Below are 16,704 nucleotides of genomic sequence, written 5' to 3' on the forward strand. Positions count from 1 at the left end.
AAACGTGAAGAGCATTGAGAATTGTAGACCCGTAGAAATACGTTATATAAATTTTCATATTTATTTGAAAATCTCTTTTAACCTAAGTGTAAAATTTGTTTTGTCATTGTACCGTCTATTTTTTTTAAAAAGTGCTTTGTCTTTAACGTATACTTATTTACAGGTCTAATCACCCAAATTATTATGGAGCTAATTGATCTAATGGAAATACTCTCAAACCAACACAAAATATTTTCCATTAAAAGGATGTTAAATGAGGCCCATCATTGCGCTCAGTTATTAGACCTGATAATATGTGTACGTCATTCTAATCCTTTTAATTATGACTAAGATTTCAACTGTAAAGAATTGTGTTTGATCTTTAATCTGCCCATTGTTTTGGACTTCAATCCTGATCATGAATTGCATCGAAATCAGCTTATATATTTGATTATAGTAAATAAAAGATTTCAAGATGAGATTCTTTCGACGTCTACATTTTTCAGATCTGATAACACAAATTGATGTCGGCTCATTTTTATCAAGGAAATACTATCAAACAACGCAAAATATCTATGGTCTATCACAACAATGTTAAATCAAGTCCATATTTGAGTTCGATTATCAGACCTAGAAATATGTACACGTTGGGTTACTTCATTGTTGTCGTAAAAATTTATAATTTTATCTTTCTAATTGTTTTCTCCTATTTCTTACAACTAACATCTTTTCTTATGCTGTTTTCCAATACAGCGTTAGAGTTGATTTTCAAATAAACTTTAATAAAATGTGCTTTAAAAAACACAAAAAAAAAACCCATTGCAAACAGATAGGATTATTTTATGACTCATAATGAAATGGTCTGAAATTTATCTAGATCTGGTGTAATCTGGACAACTCAATATACTCAACATACCAAACATTAAATAGATCACCATCAATGTTTTGATAAACACAATATTAAATGTGAACTACCCTAGCTATAGCCACGATACATATATCACTTATCTAATTTTGTGTGTTTCTGTCCTTATATATTTAAAACGTGTTTATTTGGAGTTCGTGTTAACTGTGTAGGGTATCCCCAGAAGTGTGGGACCAATAAGAAAATAGTTTACGGAGAAATGGACAGCACATCTAAGCACACGATGTTAGCGAGAATAAAGAGATGTAATTCAAGTTTTGTTTAACGCAAATCAGAACTAGAAAACTGACTTAACAGATTTTATACGATTTAAGAAAATAAACATACACATATCTGTAATGGATTTCAACGTGTCCACCATTTTGTGTGATCGGTACTTTGATACGCCGCTCAAGTTCTCTCCAAATGTTTTTGAGCATTTTTTTGCTGACTGATTCAACTGCCATCGATAAACGTGGCGACAAAATGAAAAAAACAAAACACGTTTCTTTTTAATGTAACACTGTAAAATGATATTGCTTTGTTACATATTGCATATTCGAGTAGTTGTATGTTTGAGTGATAGTAGTTTTGATAGTTTATTTGAAGAATGGTTTTCCAAAACTCCCTAACTCTGTTTTTTTCCCCATTTTGAGTGAGATATTGAGGATTATTTCCCTCTAAAATTTATCTGTCGAGCTATTATTTTACCATATTTAAACTTCAAATTCACACAAATTTAGGGAAAACCAATTGATGCTTAAAGTATAATTTACATTTCAATTTATCTAATGGATGGAAAAATCACAAAACATAAAAAAAGATCGACTTAACGAGTTTTGGAAAACCAGACTTTGTTTGATTCAGTTCAAAGTATCAACAACCAGTTTTGTTTCTTTTTCCATATTTGATTACAGGAGGTAAGAAAATTGTATCATTTCCACGTATTTTATCTGGCACTGTTAATGAACAATTCTTTTGTTTGTTTGTTTTTTTGTTGTATTTGACACTCTTTGAATACACTCTGCATTTCATCCATAAAACAATATATAATATAACGTAACATTTATAATCCTGACATCTTTTTACTTTTATTGTTATTAAATCCAGCCGAACTGATCTCCGAACTTTAATGCTAAAAATATATAAATAGATAATCATAATAATATCGTGAAAATGAATGTCAACAAAAGTTATATTTAATTTAGTAACGACTCAAACACAAAAGTCATGTTTTCGTAGGGAACTGACTCAGGGAATTTTCTGACAATCTTCAATTTATAATGGTTAATTTTAGGCGAAATCCAGTGACACTTTTATTACAAAATGATCAACTTTTTTGTGATATATTGTTTTATGTAAATTTCGCTAAAGTTAAGACGTTTTATTTCTGTCTGGATGGATGGACGTATCTATAATCTATGTACATACATCATAATATCTTATCTTATCTTTCTAAATGCTTAATTTAGGGATTATTCTTTAAATGCCTTATACAATAGGCGATTAATTTTCAGCTTTAAAATGTGTACCTGCATAGAATTTATTATTTCTGCTAATCATTTATATACTTCTTTGGCCTTTATCAATTTAGTTTTAGAATCTTTTTCTTTTGCTTGCATTATCCTTGGCTAAGGAATAACTAAACGATTACTGTAAGTGATAATAAGAAATGAAGTAAGTAGGAAAGTGCCAGAAGACAATAGAGAATAAAAATTTCGCGGCGGTGACGGGGACTCGAACTCGCGACCTTACTGGTACGCGAAATTTTTATTCTCTATTGTCTTCTGGCACTTTCCTACTCACTTCATTTCTTGTTATCATCAACATAAGTGCCTGCTCCACTCACTTTTCTGACTGTAAGTGATAGTATCCTATGTTATACCATCTATCCTATTTATCTGTTTCCTCGAATTCGAGTCAATATCAAACCCCAAACATTATTCCATCAGCATTCATTATATCAGCCTTCTATGAAAACTATCAATGTGAATATTTCCCCCCTTTATAAAACCTATAACTAAATGTCCTACATATCATGCTCTGCTTCTATATTTGGTTGTCAGACATCATTATAGTGGAAACTGTGTTTAAAGATGCAAGCAGCCATATAATTGTGTTTAAATAAAAGACAATAGACACGTTTAGTAGACCATACGTATCACGCGTCACGTATCCCTTATGACGTATCTCTCCCATGATCATTCTCATTATACCTAAAATAGTGCCACTGTGCGATTTTTTGATTGGGTGTCACAATGTAAACACTTCAATGATCTGCTAAAACTCTCTAATAACAATAATAAACGTGAAACTAAGAACATCTGAAACCTTACTTATTTTTTTTAAATCTAGAAAATATTATCAGCCATTGTAAAATGTAAAGACTTTAAGCTTTACAAACAACTCTGGCTTTAGTTAGTCTTAATCGCTCAATATATGAAGTAAAAGAATTCTCTTGGTGGTTGTTGAAGTCCAGCAGTGTGTGTATCTCTTACAGAAAAAAAGCAACACTTTGATCTCATTTAGGACTACAAATAAAATTAAATTCCTTTGATAAAATATCGTCTAAACTGTTTGAGAGTTCTGCTTCCATAGTCTGGTAGAACACACAGACACAGACATGCATGTTTATGAATTATTCTTACTTTTTTATTTCACATGTATCACAATTCTAATTATATATTAAAAATTGTGTGATGGGACAACTACAAAACGTATTGGATTTAAGATGAAATCCACTATAAATTATGGATTGTTCAGAAATGCCTTTTCATTATCAAGGCACATGTTCCTGTATAATGTTCATGCACGTAATTAAATTATATACTAATGGATTGTCTAATTTCCTAAAGATTGAATGTGGATTATATTTCCCCATTGTCTTGTATAATGACAGAGTGAACCACAGGCTAAAAATATCCATTTATTGTAATAGACATGAAAAACTATAAAAAATAGATATGGCGTGCGGAAGAGAACATTCGAAAATGTCGTATTTCTGACTATTCTAACTCTATATTTTCTTTCTTTACTGCATTTCACGTAATTCGTCTTGATATTTTATGGTGAGGAGAGATTCTCAATGCATTCACATATCCATCAAGACATTTATTTACAAATTGAAAACCAAATAACTCGCAAATCACCCGCACATTGTTTGTTTTTTTTTACTGCACGTGAATAATTCAGCACACACAATATCAGATTGTAGTGGACTGGGTGAGGTGGGAATTGTCTGTTTACAGCACATGACATATCTGAATTCAGTCAGAATAATTGGTAAAAAGTTGCGTCTTATAATGCTGCCTATAAACGTCTATTTACATTCATTAATGGAAAAAAGTAATGTAAATATCCTTGTAAATCATTATAACAGTTTAGCACTGTTGTTTTTGTTTGATCCAAACACATGGTGTGAAATAACCCAGTCATCTAAGGATTGTTAAATTTACTACAGAAAATATTTCTCTTATTTTTTAGCATTATTTGTTTTTATAAAGCAATAAATCGTGACACATATATTTCCATTTTAGCTCATTAACTGATGAGAGCTATGGGTTATAAAATGCATTGAACAATGATGTGAAAATGAAAATAAATAATGTATTCTGTTGATTGTTGTTTTTTTTTTTTTTTTTTTTTTTTTTTTGGTTGGGCAGGGATTTCCATATTCGGATTTTCTCAATCCAAACTCTTCTTTATTCTATTGGTCAACATCAATTTGGAATCACAATGGAAAAGCTGACCTTATAAAAACTCTTTGGGTGTTGTATTATCAGGGAATATCAAATGGAGAAATTAGTGAGCAGGCACCAGTGTAAAATAAACATATGAAAAAAGTGTGTATGAAACGGTGCCAGACAAAGCAGAAAGAAAAATACAAGAAAAAAAATATCCCTAAAAAACAAGGAAGACTGATTATTCTACCCTTCTCTTTACATAGTAACGCGAAATGATATGTTTACAATAATAATATGTGACGTCAGATTATAAATCGTTTAAGTTCACACAAAAATTAGATTCTTTAAAAGAAGTATCATAATTTAAGTATCTTTGAACATGTTTTTTATTCAAAGATGTCGAAATCAAAATTCATTGAGCGGCAGGATAAATGATTTTACACTCTTGCTCTTTGGAATTCGAAATTTGTTCCCAACAAATACTGGCAAGCTCGTGCAGCGATTAGGAACAAGTCCGGAATTTAAAAAAAAGCAAGAGTGTAAGAATCGTATATTATTCCAGCCCTCCCATTGGAAAACCCTGTCATATCTTAGTAAATACGTAAATCGTACTCGTTGAATAATGATTTGAAGATTCAAAGACTGCAGAATATTTTCGCCCATTCTATTGGTGTGAAATTTGGTGTAAAAGACAGCTGATTGGCGATTATAAATAATCTTTTGGTGCGCATGAATACAAATCCAATGTTTTTAGTTTTGGGTCAAATTGTCAATCAAGCAGAAGGAAAAAGATGCACATTAGGGTGAATATAAGTACTAATGTAATACCATTCGGTTACAAAATATCTAATAATCTTACTTTTGGGGTGGAATAAATATATTTGGCCGTTAACAGCGTTGCCTCTGTCTAAAAAAATAATAATATCGCCTAATAGGCGTCATGTCTCATCCTACATGTTATGTATTGCTGTTGCTAGGGACTCCCTTGCAAAGCGCTTTGAGTAGGTTTCATGGACATTGCGCCGTAGAAAAGCTCAAGTTTGTTTAAATAATCCATATGTTCAAATTTCCCCATCTACTTTCAGTATTACGAGCCAATGAAGTGAAGGTGGCAGGAATAGCCACAGGCGTGTCCGCCCTGGTCATCATACTGGCTGTCGTCATTGCTTATCTCCTTATTTTAAGGTATGGAATTTTCGTTATAATTACAATCTCCATTTGAACCACATTGATTACCACCATCTGTAGAGATTACCGCCATTTTCACCATTATCATCTTTATTACCACTGCCGTGTCTTGTAAGCGAATGTCTTTATAGGGAATGAGATTAGCGGAAGAGTATCGTCCCGTGATTGGACGTCACCGGTGGAGAAGTTATTTGTAAACAAACTAACTGCAAGCCAAGCGCTCCAGATACAAAATTTATTATTCATATTTCTGTTCAAAAATGCATAACGTTGATTATGATATGCATTTTTTTTTTTACAGAAATATGAATAATATATTTTTTTTTATTTGGAGCGCTTGGCTTGTAGTTGGTTTGTTTACAAATAACTTCTCCACCGGTGACGTCCAATCAAGGGACGCTACTCTTCCGCTAATCTCATTCCCTATAGATGCCCTTACAGAGAGAACGTCAACCTAGCATTGCGCATGTGTCTCTCTATCGTTTAGTTAATGAGACATCACTAATTATATTTGAGAAATCACTTCACAAAAAGTTTTTATATACATACTTTTATAAGATTAAAATAGAAATTAATAAACTTATTGTGATGAAAAGTTCACAGTGATGTGTTGCAAAGAATGAAAATCAAAAAGGAATGCACCCAAGATTAAGACAACCCTTCGTGGAATCACTGACTTTACGGTTCGGCAACTCACAGACTAAAAGATCGATGAGAAACGATTTAACTGGTGCATCACTGTGAACTTTTCATCAAAATAAGTTTAATGGTTATATTTTGATTTTTAAAAGGTATGTATATTATTAGAATAACATTTTAAAAGTGATTTCTCAAATATAATTCGTGATTTCTCATTAACCAAACGATTTCTTCAGTTGATAAGAGAGAGACGCATGCGCAATGCTATGTTGATGTTCTCTCTGTAAGGGCATGGATGTCTTATGGTTTTTCTGAGATTAGACCTTTATGCTTACTGACCCACGGTCATTTATGTACAGGTTTGATAAACTGTCCAAATTGTTTATGTTCTCATTGTTTTATGGAAATACTCTCAAACCAACGCAAAATATTGTCTTTTAGAACAATGTTAAATCTGGCACACAATTGGATTCAGTAGCCTGATGTCACGCCGCCCGGCAACGGCGGCCATCTAGGTTCTAAACAAAGAAAATCATTACTTTTTATTCTTCAAGCTGGCTAGAACTTTTCATATGTCTTGTGATCAGAATGTGTAAAAGTCAAAACATGATCAAATTTATGTTTTTTTTCCCCCTTTGGATACGCTTTTATGCTCGCCGGAGAAATATTTCATACGGGCGTCCGCCATTGTTCCGATAGTTTAGAGCCAGTGTTACTAAGTTACCATGCGTCATTAGGAAGGAAGTGACGTTATGACTATTGAATCCTATTGCTGCGTTTGGTCGTCGGATCAACTTGTTTGCGCACCCAGGTACTGACCTAAGAAATAATTGGAAGTATATATGAAGAGTGTTTTCCGAAAATTTCTAACTCTGTTTTCCCCATTTTGAGATATTGAGGATTATTTCCCCTAAAATTTCTCATTCGGTCTATTATTTTATCACATTTAAACTTCAAATTCACAGAAATCTAAGGAAATTTATGTGCCATTTGATGCTTAAAATAAAGTTTACGTTTCAGGAAAATCTCAAAAAGTAGATATATCGACTTAACGAGTTTTGGAAAACTAGCCTTCATATATCAGTTCAGATCTTTATCCCACACTTTTGCCTGCTCTATAAGGAATGAGATTAGTGGAAGAGTAGCGTACCTTGATTGGATGTCACCTTACAGAGAGAACGTCAAAATGGTTTTGCGCATGCGTCTCTCTCGTCCTCGCTTTCGATGAAATGTCTCATGCCGCTTTCACCGGAAGCGAGGACGAGAGACGCATGCGCACAACAAACATGACGTTCTCTCTCTCTTATATCTTTTCCTCCGGTGACGTCCAACCAAGGGACGCTACTCTTCCGCTAATCTCATTTCCTAGACTGTAATTATTTTTTTTTATTATTGTTTAAAAAAAAAAAAATTAACTTTATTTTCTTAATGTTTGACAACGAATCCACAGAAGACTTCGTAAGAAACGACGGCAGGAGTTGGCACAGAATGGTCACGTGTGTAAACCTTTCATCCCAGACGGGGTGAGTACCTTCGCATTTAAATGACGCTCATCTTGGGGGGAAAAAAGTACTCTCAAACCTGGGAATCGCGAACAAAACATATTTAAAAAATTGGCCAGAAAACTCGTCCTTCAAATATCCATCGATTTACATGACCCTCATCTTGGGGGAAAAAACACTCTCAAACCTGGGACTTTGCGAAGTCCCAGGTTTGAGAGTGTTTTTTTTTCCCAAGATGAGGGTCATTTAAATCGATGGATATTTGAAGGACGAGTTTTCTGGCTAAATTTTAAAATATTCTTTGTTTTCCAGAATATGGGAGTATACTTACACTTTCTAGCCTTGAGTTATAAAATCCAAATTTTGTACGGGGTGAATGCGTAGCCATCGTAAACTTATAGCCTGACACTGACCAAAAAATGACGTCAAAATGCCAGTCTTTTGCCACAAAAGAAAACAAATCGTGAGTTGTATTCAATAGTTCAACCAATGAAATAACTTGTTTCCTTGAGCTCTACTAACGACAACTCACTAGACGCTACAAAAACCTAAAAAAATGACGCAAACTGCCAGTCCGAGAGGGTTCTAGTGTCAGGCGATAGTTAACGATGGCTACGGTGAGTGTATGTAGTGTGACGTTGCGAGACGAATCCAGAATGGTTGATAAGGAAAGAGTTAATGATTTTTTAAGATAAATTTTCAGCTGCTCTTATTAGATACTCTTTATTTTCCTTTCCTCTTCCTATGTGAATGCGAATACGAATTTTATTGTAAAGCGCTTTGGAGAGCATGAATTCATGGCATTTGTGCGTCATACAAGTGAATCATTATTATTTCACCCTCTCCCTAAATAGTAACAATACAATTACAATAATAATTTGTGACGTCATATTATCAAGCGTAAATTATTTCACTAAAAATATGATTCTTTAAGAAGGCGTTCTATCATTTAGATGTTTTTAAAGACATCTTTTATTCAAAGATGACGTAATAGGAATCGATTGAGGGGTAGAATAATTGATTTCTTACACTCTTTGAGTTTTTGGAATTCGAACTTTGTTCCCAACGCGCACTCGCAAGTTCGTGCAGCGGTTGGGAAAACGTCCAGAATTCCAGAAATTCAAAAGTGTAAGACTCGTATATTATTTTATGATTTATTATTTATATTTTAAAAAAAAGATGTTGATATCGTTTTGTAGAGGAAGTGATAATAAATTCTTATCGTGTAGAATTACAGATATCACTAAATTCAAAAATAAACAAGTTGATAGGAGGCCAAGGTAAGTTGGCACCAGATGCATATTCACCTTTTGGAAATATAAATTTGTCAAAGTGACAAATGGGGTGTGAAAAAAAAATATTCAGAAAAGTGTGGAATGAGCACTTGTATCAATAATGATGATAGACGATATTATAGGATATGGAGAAGTGCCAGATGTAAACAGAGAATAAAAATATCGGGGTGTCAGATTGCCAAACTTGGTGATTCAATCCATTCCAACTTCCGGCTAGCTCAGTAGCTAGTGCGACTGCTCACTGCTCGACGAATTCTCTCTCTCTCTCTCTCTCTCTCTCTCTCTCTCTCTCTCTCTCTTTCTTTCTTTCTTTCTTTCTTTCTTTCTATCTGTCACTGATCTGTCTCTGTCTCTCTAAAAAGGGCAAGCTGAATCTTAAACTTAACAGCGTTTTCTCTATCGGAGAAAGAAAATAATATAGCCTAACAGGCGTCAACATGATACGTGTTGCTGTTAGTCATTGGCCCTTTGTAAAGTTCTTTGAGCACGTTTAGTAGGTATTGCAATGTATAAAAAAGCTCAATATTTTTTTTTTTTTTTTTTTGGGGGGGGAGGGTCGGGTTGAAAAAAGGAGAATATGAAAGAGCTGATTTAAAAATGTGTTGCAGGATTCAAACTTTATCATTCGTCATTACGTTGTTATTGTTTTGGTTTTGTTTTTGAATTTAGCTAAAGACAAAATGAGTAAACTTCAGGTTGCTCAAACTAACGCGCGCAGCTAGAATCATTGTACGCAATAACCAAAAATACCAGTTAGTAACTCCTTCTCCATGAGTTACATTGACTTCCAGTGGAAAAAAGAGTTGCCTATACGATTTATACTGTTGTCTACAAACCCTTGAGCACTAATAGTCCCTCCTATATTAAATACCGTCTAAACATCAATGTCTCCAATAGAAACTTGAGGTCAAGCAATGACCAATCAATCCTTGTCAAACCTAAAACATTGCGTAAAAAATAGGTGAACAATTTTTTCACCCCCCCCCCCCCCTTATCAATTTTTACCATTACTCCCATCACACCTGAGATGTTCGGATTCGCTGACAACTTGCAAATCTCGCTTAAAGTTTGTCTTTTTTACGTCATAATTTTCTATACTATTATCATATTTTGTAGTTATTAATTTGAATTCGTATCACTTTGCCATCAACAGTTGTCTTACCGTAATAATAATATGTACAGCGCTTAGAGTCTGTGACAACGGGGTAAGGCGCTGCTATATAAATGCTATTTATTATTATATGTATTATTTGTTTTGTTAATCAAAAGTAATAATAATGCCGTTTCTATTTTTCTCCAGAGCAACACAGAGCATACGCATTACGGCAATACATACAGCAAATCCGATGCACACGTAAGTCTCTCGAAACAACGTTGTGTGTAGTTCTTTTCTATCATGTTCTCATTCTTGCACCTTCTATTTCTATTCCCCAACCCCCCTTTCATGCTCTTCTCCCTTCATTTTTTTTTATTTTCACCATCATCACTACCGTCATAATCACCAAAAAATAATAATTTAACATCATCATCATCACCATCATCATCATCATCATCATCATCATCATCATCATCATCATCATCATCATCATAATCATCATCATCATCATCATCATCATCATCATCATCATCATCATCATCATCATCATCATCATCATCATCTTCATTTTTTTTCCCACCTTTCTTATCATCATAGTTAAAATGTCAGATAGAAACACGTATTATGAATCAATATATCAAATAATGCTTAAAAAAAATTTAAACTATTCTTTTTTTTTCGTCTGTACATAATGAAAACTGTTTTCTTCTTCCAGGCAATACACGCAGACTTCTCACGTTATGACCAATGTTACCATGACGACGTGGACAACCATAATGTAAGTTTATTATAAAATGGTGGTAGTTTTTTTTTCTTTCTTTCTTAGCGCTAATAACTTTTATAGCGATGATGATGATGATGATGATGATGATGATGATGATGATGATGATGATGATGATGATGATGATGATGATGATGATGATGATTACGATGATGATGATAATGATAATGGGAGGAGGAGGAGGAGTAAGAGGAGGAGGAGGGGGAGCAAGTGTGATCATGGCAAGGGTGGTAAACGGTATTTGGGCAATTATGCAAGTATAAGTTTAACTGGAATAGTTGCATACTATTAACATGCATTTAAAACGTTTTGTCGTATTATCAATACTTGTGAAATACGTTTTAACAAGGAAAGGAAGTTATGGACTATTTTTTTAAAAAAATATATGTTTAACTTACCAACTACCATGTGGTCTTGTGGTATGACACTCGCTTTCGGATCGGAAGGTCCTGGGTTCGAGCCTCGCGCTCGGCGCATAGTTGAGTCCTTGGAAAAGGCTCTTTACTCACATTCTCTCACCGTACTCAGGTGTAAAATGAGTACCTGGCCGGAAACAGCGTTGTCTTTGTCCGAAAAATTGTAATATCGCCTAACAGGCGTTATGTCCCGTCCTAAATGTTAAATGTTGCTGTTGACCAGGGACCCCTTGTAAAGCGCTTTGAGCATATTTCGTGGATATTGCGCTATATAAAGCTCAATTTTTACAAATAATTTTTTACCATATCTATATAGTGAAAGAGGTGATAACTTATAAAAGTCTTTAGTGTCTTATTATTAAAGTAATGTTGAACTGACCTTGCGTTTTCGACATTTTTATCTTGATGATTTTATTTTTTCTCTTTTCCCTCGATCTTTAGGCAAATGGAGATTATCGCCCACATAACACAGGCAATTCGGAAACGCATGTATGACATGAGCGCATGCGCGTCTACAACATTTCCTGTCACAGAACTACATTATCAAAATGTACAAGCGGTACGAGAGTATAAATGGTGCTTTGATTCAACGCTCTGTTCAAACTACACACTTTCACAGACTGTCAAATTTGAAGGGAGGAGGAGAAGGGGGAGGGGGGGGGGGGCACGCTTGTTCTGGTTATCAAGATTTGTGGAAATTATCTTGGGAGAAAAACAGATCTTTGGATTTAGCATCGAAGTGTTTTCTCGTTGAATTGTCTTCTCAGCATCATGTCTCACGTCATCGAAAGCAAATCAAACGACACATAAAATGAAACATCAAAAGAATCAACAATGACAAGCATGACATCAAATTACAACCCCATCGTTCATGAAAAGATCACCGCATTGAAACATACAGCAAGTACAACGTGCACTTATTTGCACATATTATGTACACGTCGAGCAACTGTGAAATGTCCGTGTATTCGGGAAACGGGAGATTAAGAAGATTCAAAGTAATCACAACTTATCCTTATAACAATTTCATTTCTAAAATGCCCATTTCTGTTCAAACGACATTACGTGATTTTGGGCTCTAAGAGATTATCAGGAAATGCTTGAATTAACGACAGGAAATAGCCCTCAATTAAAATCTTGGAGTTGTGTCTAAAAATTTGTATTGGGTATTTCGATTCATTTGGCGGAACAGGATTAAGTGCACATGTACATATCAAACAAAACTATGACACGGAGCAACTCGCCACCTTTCGAACATTCTCTGTTGTCGTGTGTGTCACCTGGTTGATGTGGATAGCTGTCTAAAAATAGCCTCAAGATCAATCATCACGACAAACCACCCGATTATCACAAGAGAACAAAATGAAACTTTTATTTTTTTTTTTTTAAATAGATTATGAAACAAACTTGTTAACAGCCACGCCGGCCCTGTCAGGTGGAATAGACTGGATTTTGAGACAGTGAGTACTTTTCATTCTGCATACCTACTACCACAATCAACACAGAATTTCATCACGTGATCAATGCAAGGAAAATGAAAGGAAAACAAAACAAAAAACAAACAAACAATCAAACCAACTTGTATTACGGTTTTCAAATTTAAGCAAGGAATATTTAAATTCACGACTTTTTAAAGTCCACAGATTCTAGCAGCTTGAGTACAACAGCTTCTAACAGCCTGAGTACAACAGCTTCTAACAGCCTGAGTACCAATTCACCACAGACTAGAACAACATTCCTGGAGAAGTTGTTGAAAGCGTCATCAGGAGTCCATAATATGCAAACATGACAATATTGTTTCATCCATTTATAATAATATTGGCATAATTCCAAACTCTGAAAAAACAACTAACACGTATTTAAATTTTGGCCATAAAAACCCTAATTCAAATGTTATCGATTAAAATGATCCTCCTTACGGCAAAAAACCCCCAAAAATCTCTCAAACCTGGGACTTCGCGAAGTCTTCCTTGAAGTCCCAGGTTTCAGAGTTTTGACAAACTAAGGGTAGTTTTAATTGATCCATATTTGAAGGATGCTTTTCTGACCAAAATTGTTGAAAAATTTCCAGAGTACCGTGGATTTGTTACATAGTATGTAATTGTGACTTTTTTAGTCTTTGGATGTAATATGAAGCGTGTGTAAAGAGAGTGTTCTAGCTTTATAATCAAAGTGTTTGATAGTGCTGAAAAAATTTGAATTGGTGTCTATGGAACTGTGCCAGACAAATCAGAAAGAATCCCCCATGCTTATTTTTCTCCACTATATCAACCCAACTACTACTGGGCAACCTCTGTGGTGGTGATGGTAGCAGATCTAACCAGATAACCAGGAAGTCTTGAGGTTGGATCCCCAGTCGCGTCAGGTTAACTATTTTGGGGGTGACATTTTTTTCTTGTATAGTTTCTTTCTGATTCGTCTGACATTAATTGAAGGCTGATTTTCCAAAAAGTCGTTAAGTTGGTTTTTCTACTTTTTGAGATTTTTCCTCAATGGTATAAATTGAAACGTAAACTTTATTTTAAGCATTATTTGGCACAAACATTTCCCCAGATTTGTGTGAATTTGAAGTTTAAGTATGATAAAATAATAGACCGAATGAGAAATTTTAGGGGAAATAATCCTCAATATCTCAAAATAGGGGAAAAAACGGGAGTTAGGGAGTTTTGGAAAACCACTCTTCAATTCATGCCACGCCTTTTCATGTTTTATCTTGCGCCAGTGCCTGCTCCCAAATTTTAACAGAGTGCTGTAAAGGATGTTTGTTACTGGACAACTTCTTTGTATAAGAAAAACTGAAAAAGAGGGAGTACGTATTTATCATTTCATTGTCAGAATTCAACCCGGGAGTCATTTCATTGAAATATAAAAAATTGAACATTGATAAAAGAAGAAAAATATCGAGGCGAATTCACTAATTCTAAAATCAAAATCATTCGTTTTACTAGTTTTTTAAAAATTATTCATGATAAAATGACTTTGTACATAGATGAGTTGTACTGTGAAAATATGATGTTTAAATGTGTTTTGGAGACAATCGACCTGAACTGATGGTGTGAAGGTGTTTGGTAACGTTTGGAAAGGTAGGATAGTGGTGGTTGTTATTGTTATTTATTATTGTTCTTCTTCTTATTATTATTATCATCATCATCATCATCATCATCATCATCATCATCACCATCATTATTATTATTTATTATTATTATTATTATCATCATCATCATCATCATCATCATCATCATCATCATCATCATCATCATCATCATCATCATCATTAGTACTTTATTATAATTAATATTTTATGGATGAGAGCTTTATTGAGCGTAGCATTGCTATAACAGTAATATTAACAGTATTTACTGTATAACATTGCTATCAGTAGTATTGACAGTATCTACTGTATAAGATTGCTATATCAGTAGTAGTGACAGTATCTACTGTATAAGAATGATATATCAGTAGCATTGACAGTATCTACTGTATAGCATTGATATATCAGTAGCATTGACAGTATCTACTGTGTAGCATTGATATATCAGTAGTATTGACAGGATCTACTGTATAGCATTGATATATCAGTAGTATTGACACTATCTACTGTATAGCATTGATATATCAGTAGTATTGACAGTATCTACTGTATAGCATTGATATATCAGTAGTATTGACAGTATCTACTGTATAGCATTGATATATCAGTAGTAGTGACAGTATCTACTTATAACATTGATATATCCGTAGCATTGACAGTATCTACTGTATAACATTGATATACCAGTAGCATTGACAGTATCTACTGTATAACATTGCTATCAGTAGTATTGACAGTATCTACTGTATAAGATTGCTATATCAGTGCTATATCAGTAATATTGACAGTACCTACGGTATAACATTACTATATCAGTAATATTGACAATACATTCGGTATAACACTGATATGTCAGTAATATTGAAAGTATCTACTGTATAACACTGATATTCAGTAATATTGAAAGTATCTACTGTATAACACTGATATTCAGTAATATTGACAATATCTACTGTATAACATTATATTTATATATCATAGTTATGCTAACGATCCAGTTAGTGGCCAAGTTTGACTACGGTACCACTTTTAAACCTTTTGTTTCCGTTCAATTTCCTCCCTTTCATATTAAGTTTCCTCCTCTTTGTTTATTTATTTATTTATTTATTCATTTATTTATTTTAGTTAATGTGAATCTCGCTTCATGTTTTACAGTCAACGCCACGAATACAGATTAGCTTTGGTCATTTTTTAACATTGTCAATTAATATCAACTTTTAATTTATCGTCGGAATCTTTTCTCTCTTTTATATAACATTTTATTTTGTATTTTAAATGGTTTTTAGCATGTTACTATATGTATGTATGTAGATATTTGTTATATTTTAAACAGTTTAGGTTGAAAATGATATTATGTAGAATTATCAATTGGGTTTTTATAAGAAGCTGTGTAAAGCTTTAAAATTTGAACAGTGTGTAATAAGGAAGGTTAGGAGCTGTCATACGCCTTATATTATAAAAATAAAAGATACTAGTGGAAAGATTAAGATAGGAACGCTTCAGAATAAACAATATGTACGAAACAATTGTATTCTTAAATTCTGAAGCTTTTTCTAAAAATACTAATTTTACAATTAATGATTTAAATCGTCACAACACTAACAGCCAGTGATGTTAATGATTTAAAACGTATCGTATATCAAATAGATAATCCATAAAGGATGTTTTCTTTTATCACATGGCTGAAAATCTCTCCATAGTCCGTAGCATCGACTTCAAATATTGACGCAGACCGAATGGACTGAACAATTGAATTCTCTGTCTTACTTTTTCCTCAAGTCCTTTTAATTGTAAATCTAAAATCTTTTCACTATCCAATTTTCTTCCTTTTTACTGGCGCTGATATGACCTAAATGTGTTGCAAGCGCTGTAAAACCCTTTTTAAAAAACAAACAAACAAACAAAAAAATTGAATTCCTTACTTTGGTGAGATTTGGTCCAAGCCGCGTGTCAACTCTGGTTTTACCAAAATCGAGGGACTTTATTGATACTCCTGTTGCATCGCTGATACTTCTTGTTTGGTTAAAAAAACAAAAAAACAACATAGAGATAATCCGATTGATCAAAATCAGTTTTGAAATAATATTTTTATTTTAGAGGTCACTCCTTCGCTGACAGACCATTCGAAGC

At 33.7% G+C, this 16,704-nt stretch overlaps 1 protein-coding gene across 2 annotated transcripts in view; it reads left to right on the forward strand.

Moving 5' to 3' along the window:
• LOC144973371 (uncharacterized) overlaps window positions 1–14,375 on the forward strand; it is a 107,324-nt gene extending 92,949 nt beyond the window's left edge. For both annotated transcript variants that reach the window (XM_078915711.1, XM_078915710.1), the window contains 5 exons: window positions 5,652–5,751; window positions 7,844–7,916; window positions 10,491–10,544; window positions 11,002–11,064; window positions 11,925–14,375. In XM_078915711.1, the coding sequence (XP_078771837.1) occupies window positions 5,652–5,751; window positions 7,844–7,916; window positions 10,491–10,544; window positions 11,002–11,064; window positions 11,925–11,978 (344 nt within the window). In that variant the 3' untranslated portion in view covers window positions 11,979–14,375. The remainder of the gene's footprint in view (window positions 1–5,651; window positions 5,752–7,843; window positions 7,917–10,490; window positions 10,545–11,001; window positions 11,065–11,924) is intronic.
• The last annotated feature ends 2,329 nt before the right edge of the window (window positions 14,376–16,704 follow it).

Source organism: Berghia stephanieae, chromosome 5 (genome assembly GCF_034508935.2).
Source record: "Berghia stephanieae isolate SIO BIC M18660-M18661 chromosome 5, UCSD_Bste_1.3, whole genome shotgun sequence".
Lineage (NCBI taxonomy): Eukaryota > Metazoa > Mollusca > Gastropoda > Nudibranchia > Aeolidiidae > Berghia > Berghia stephanieae.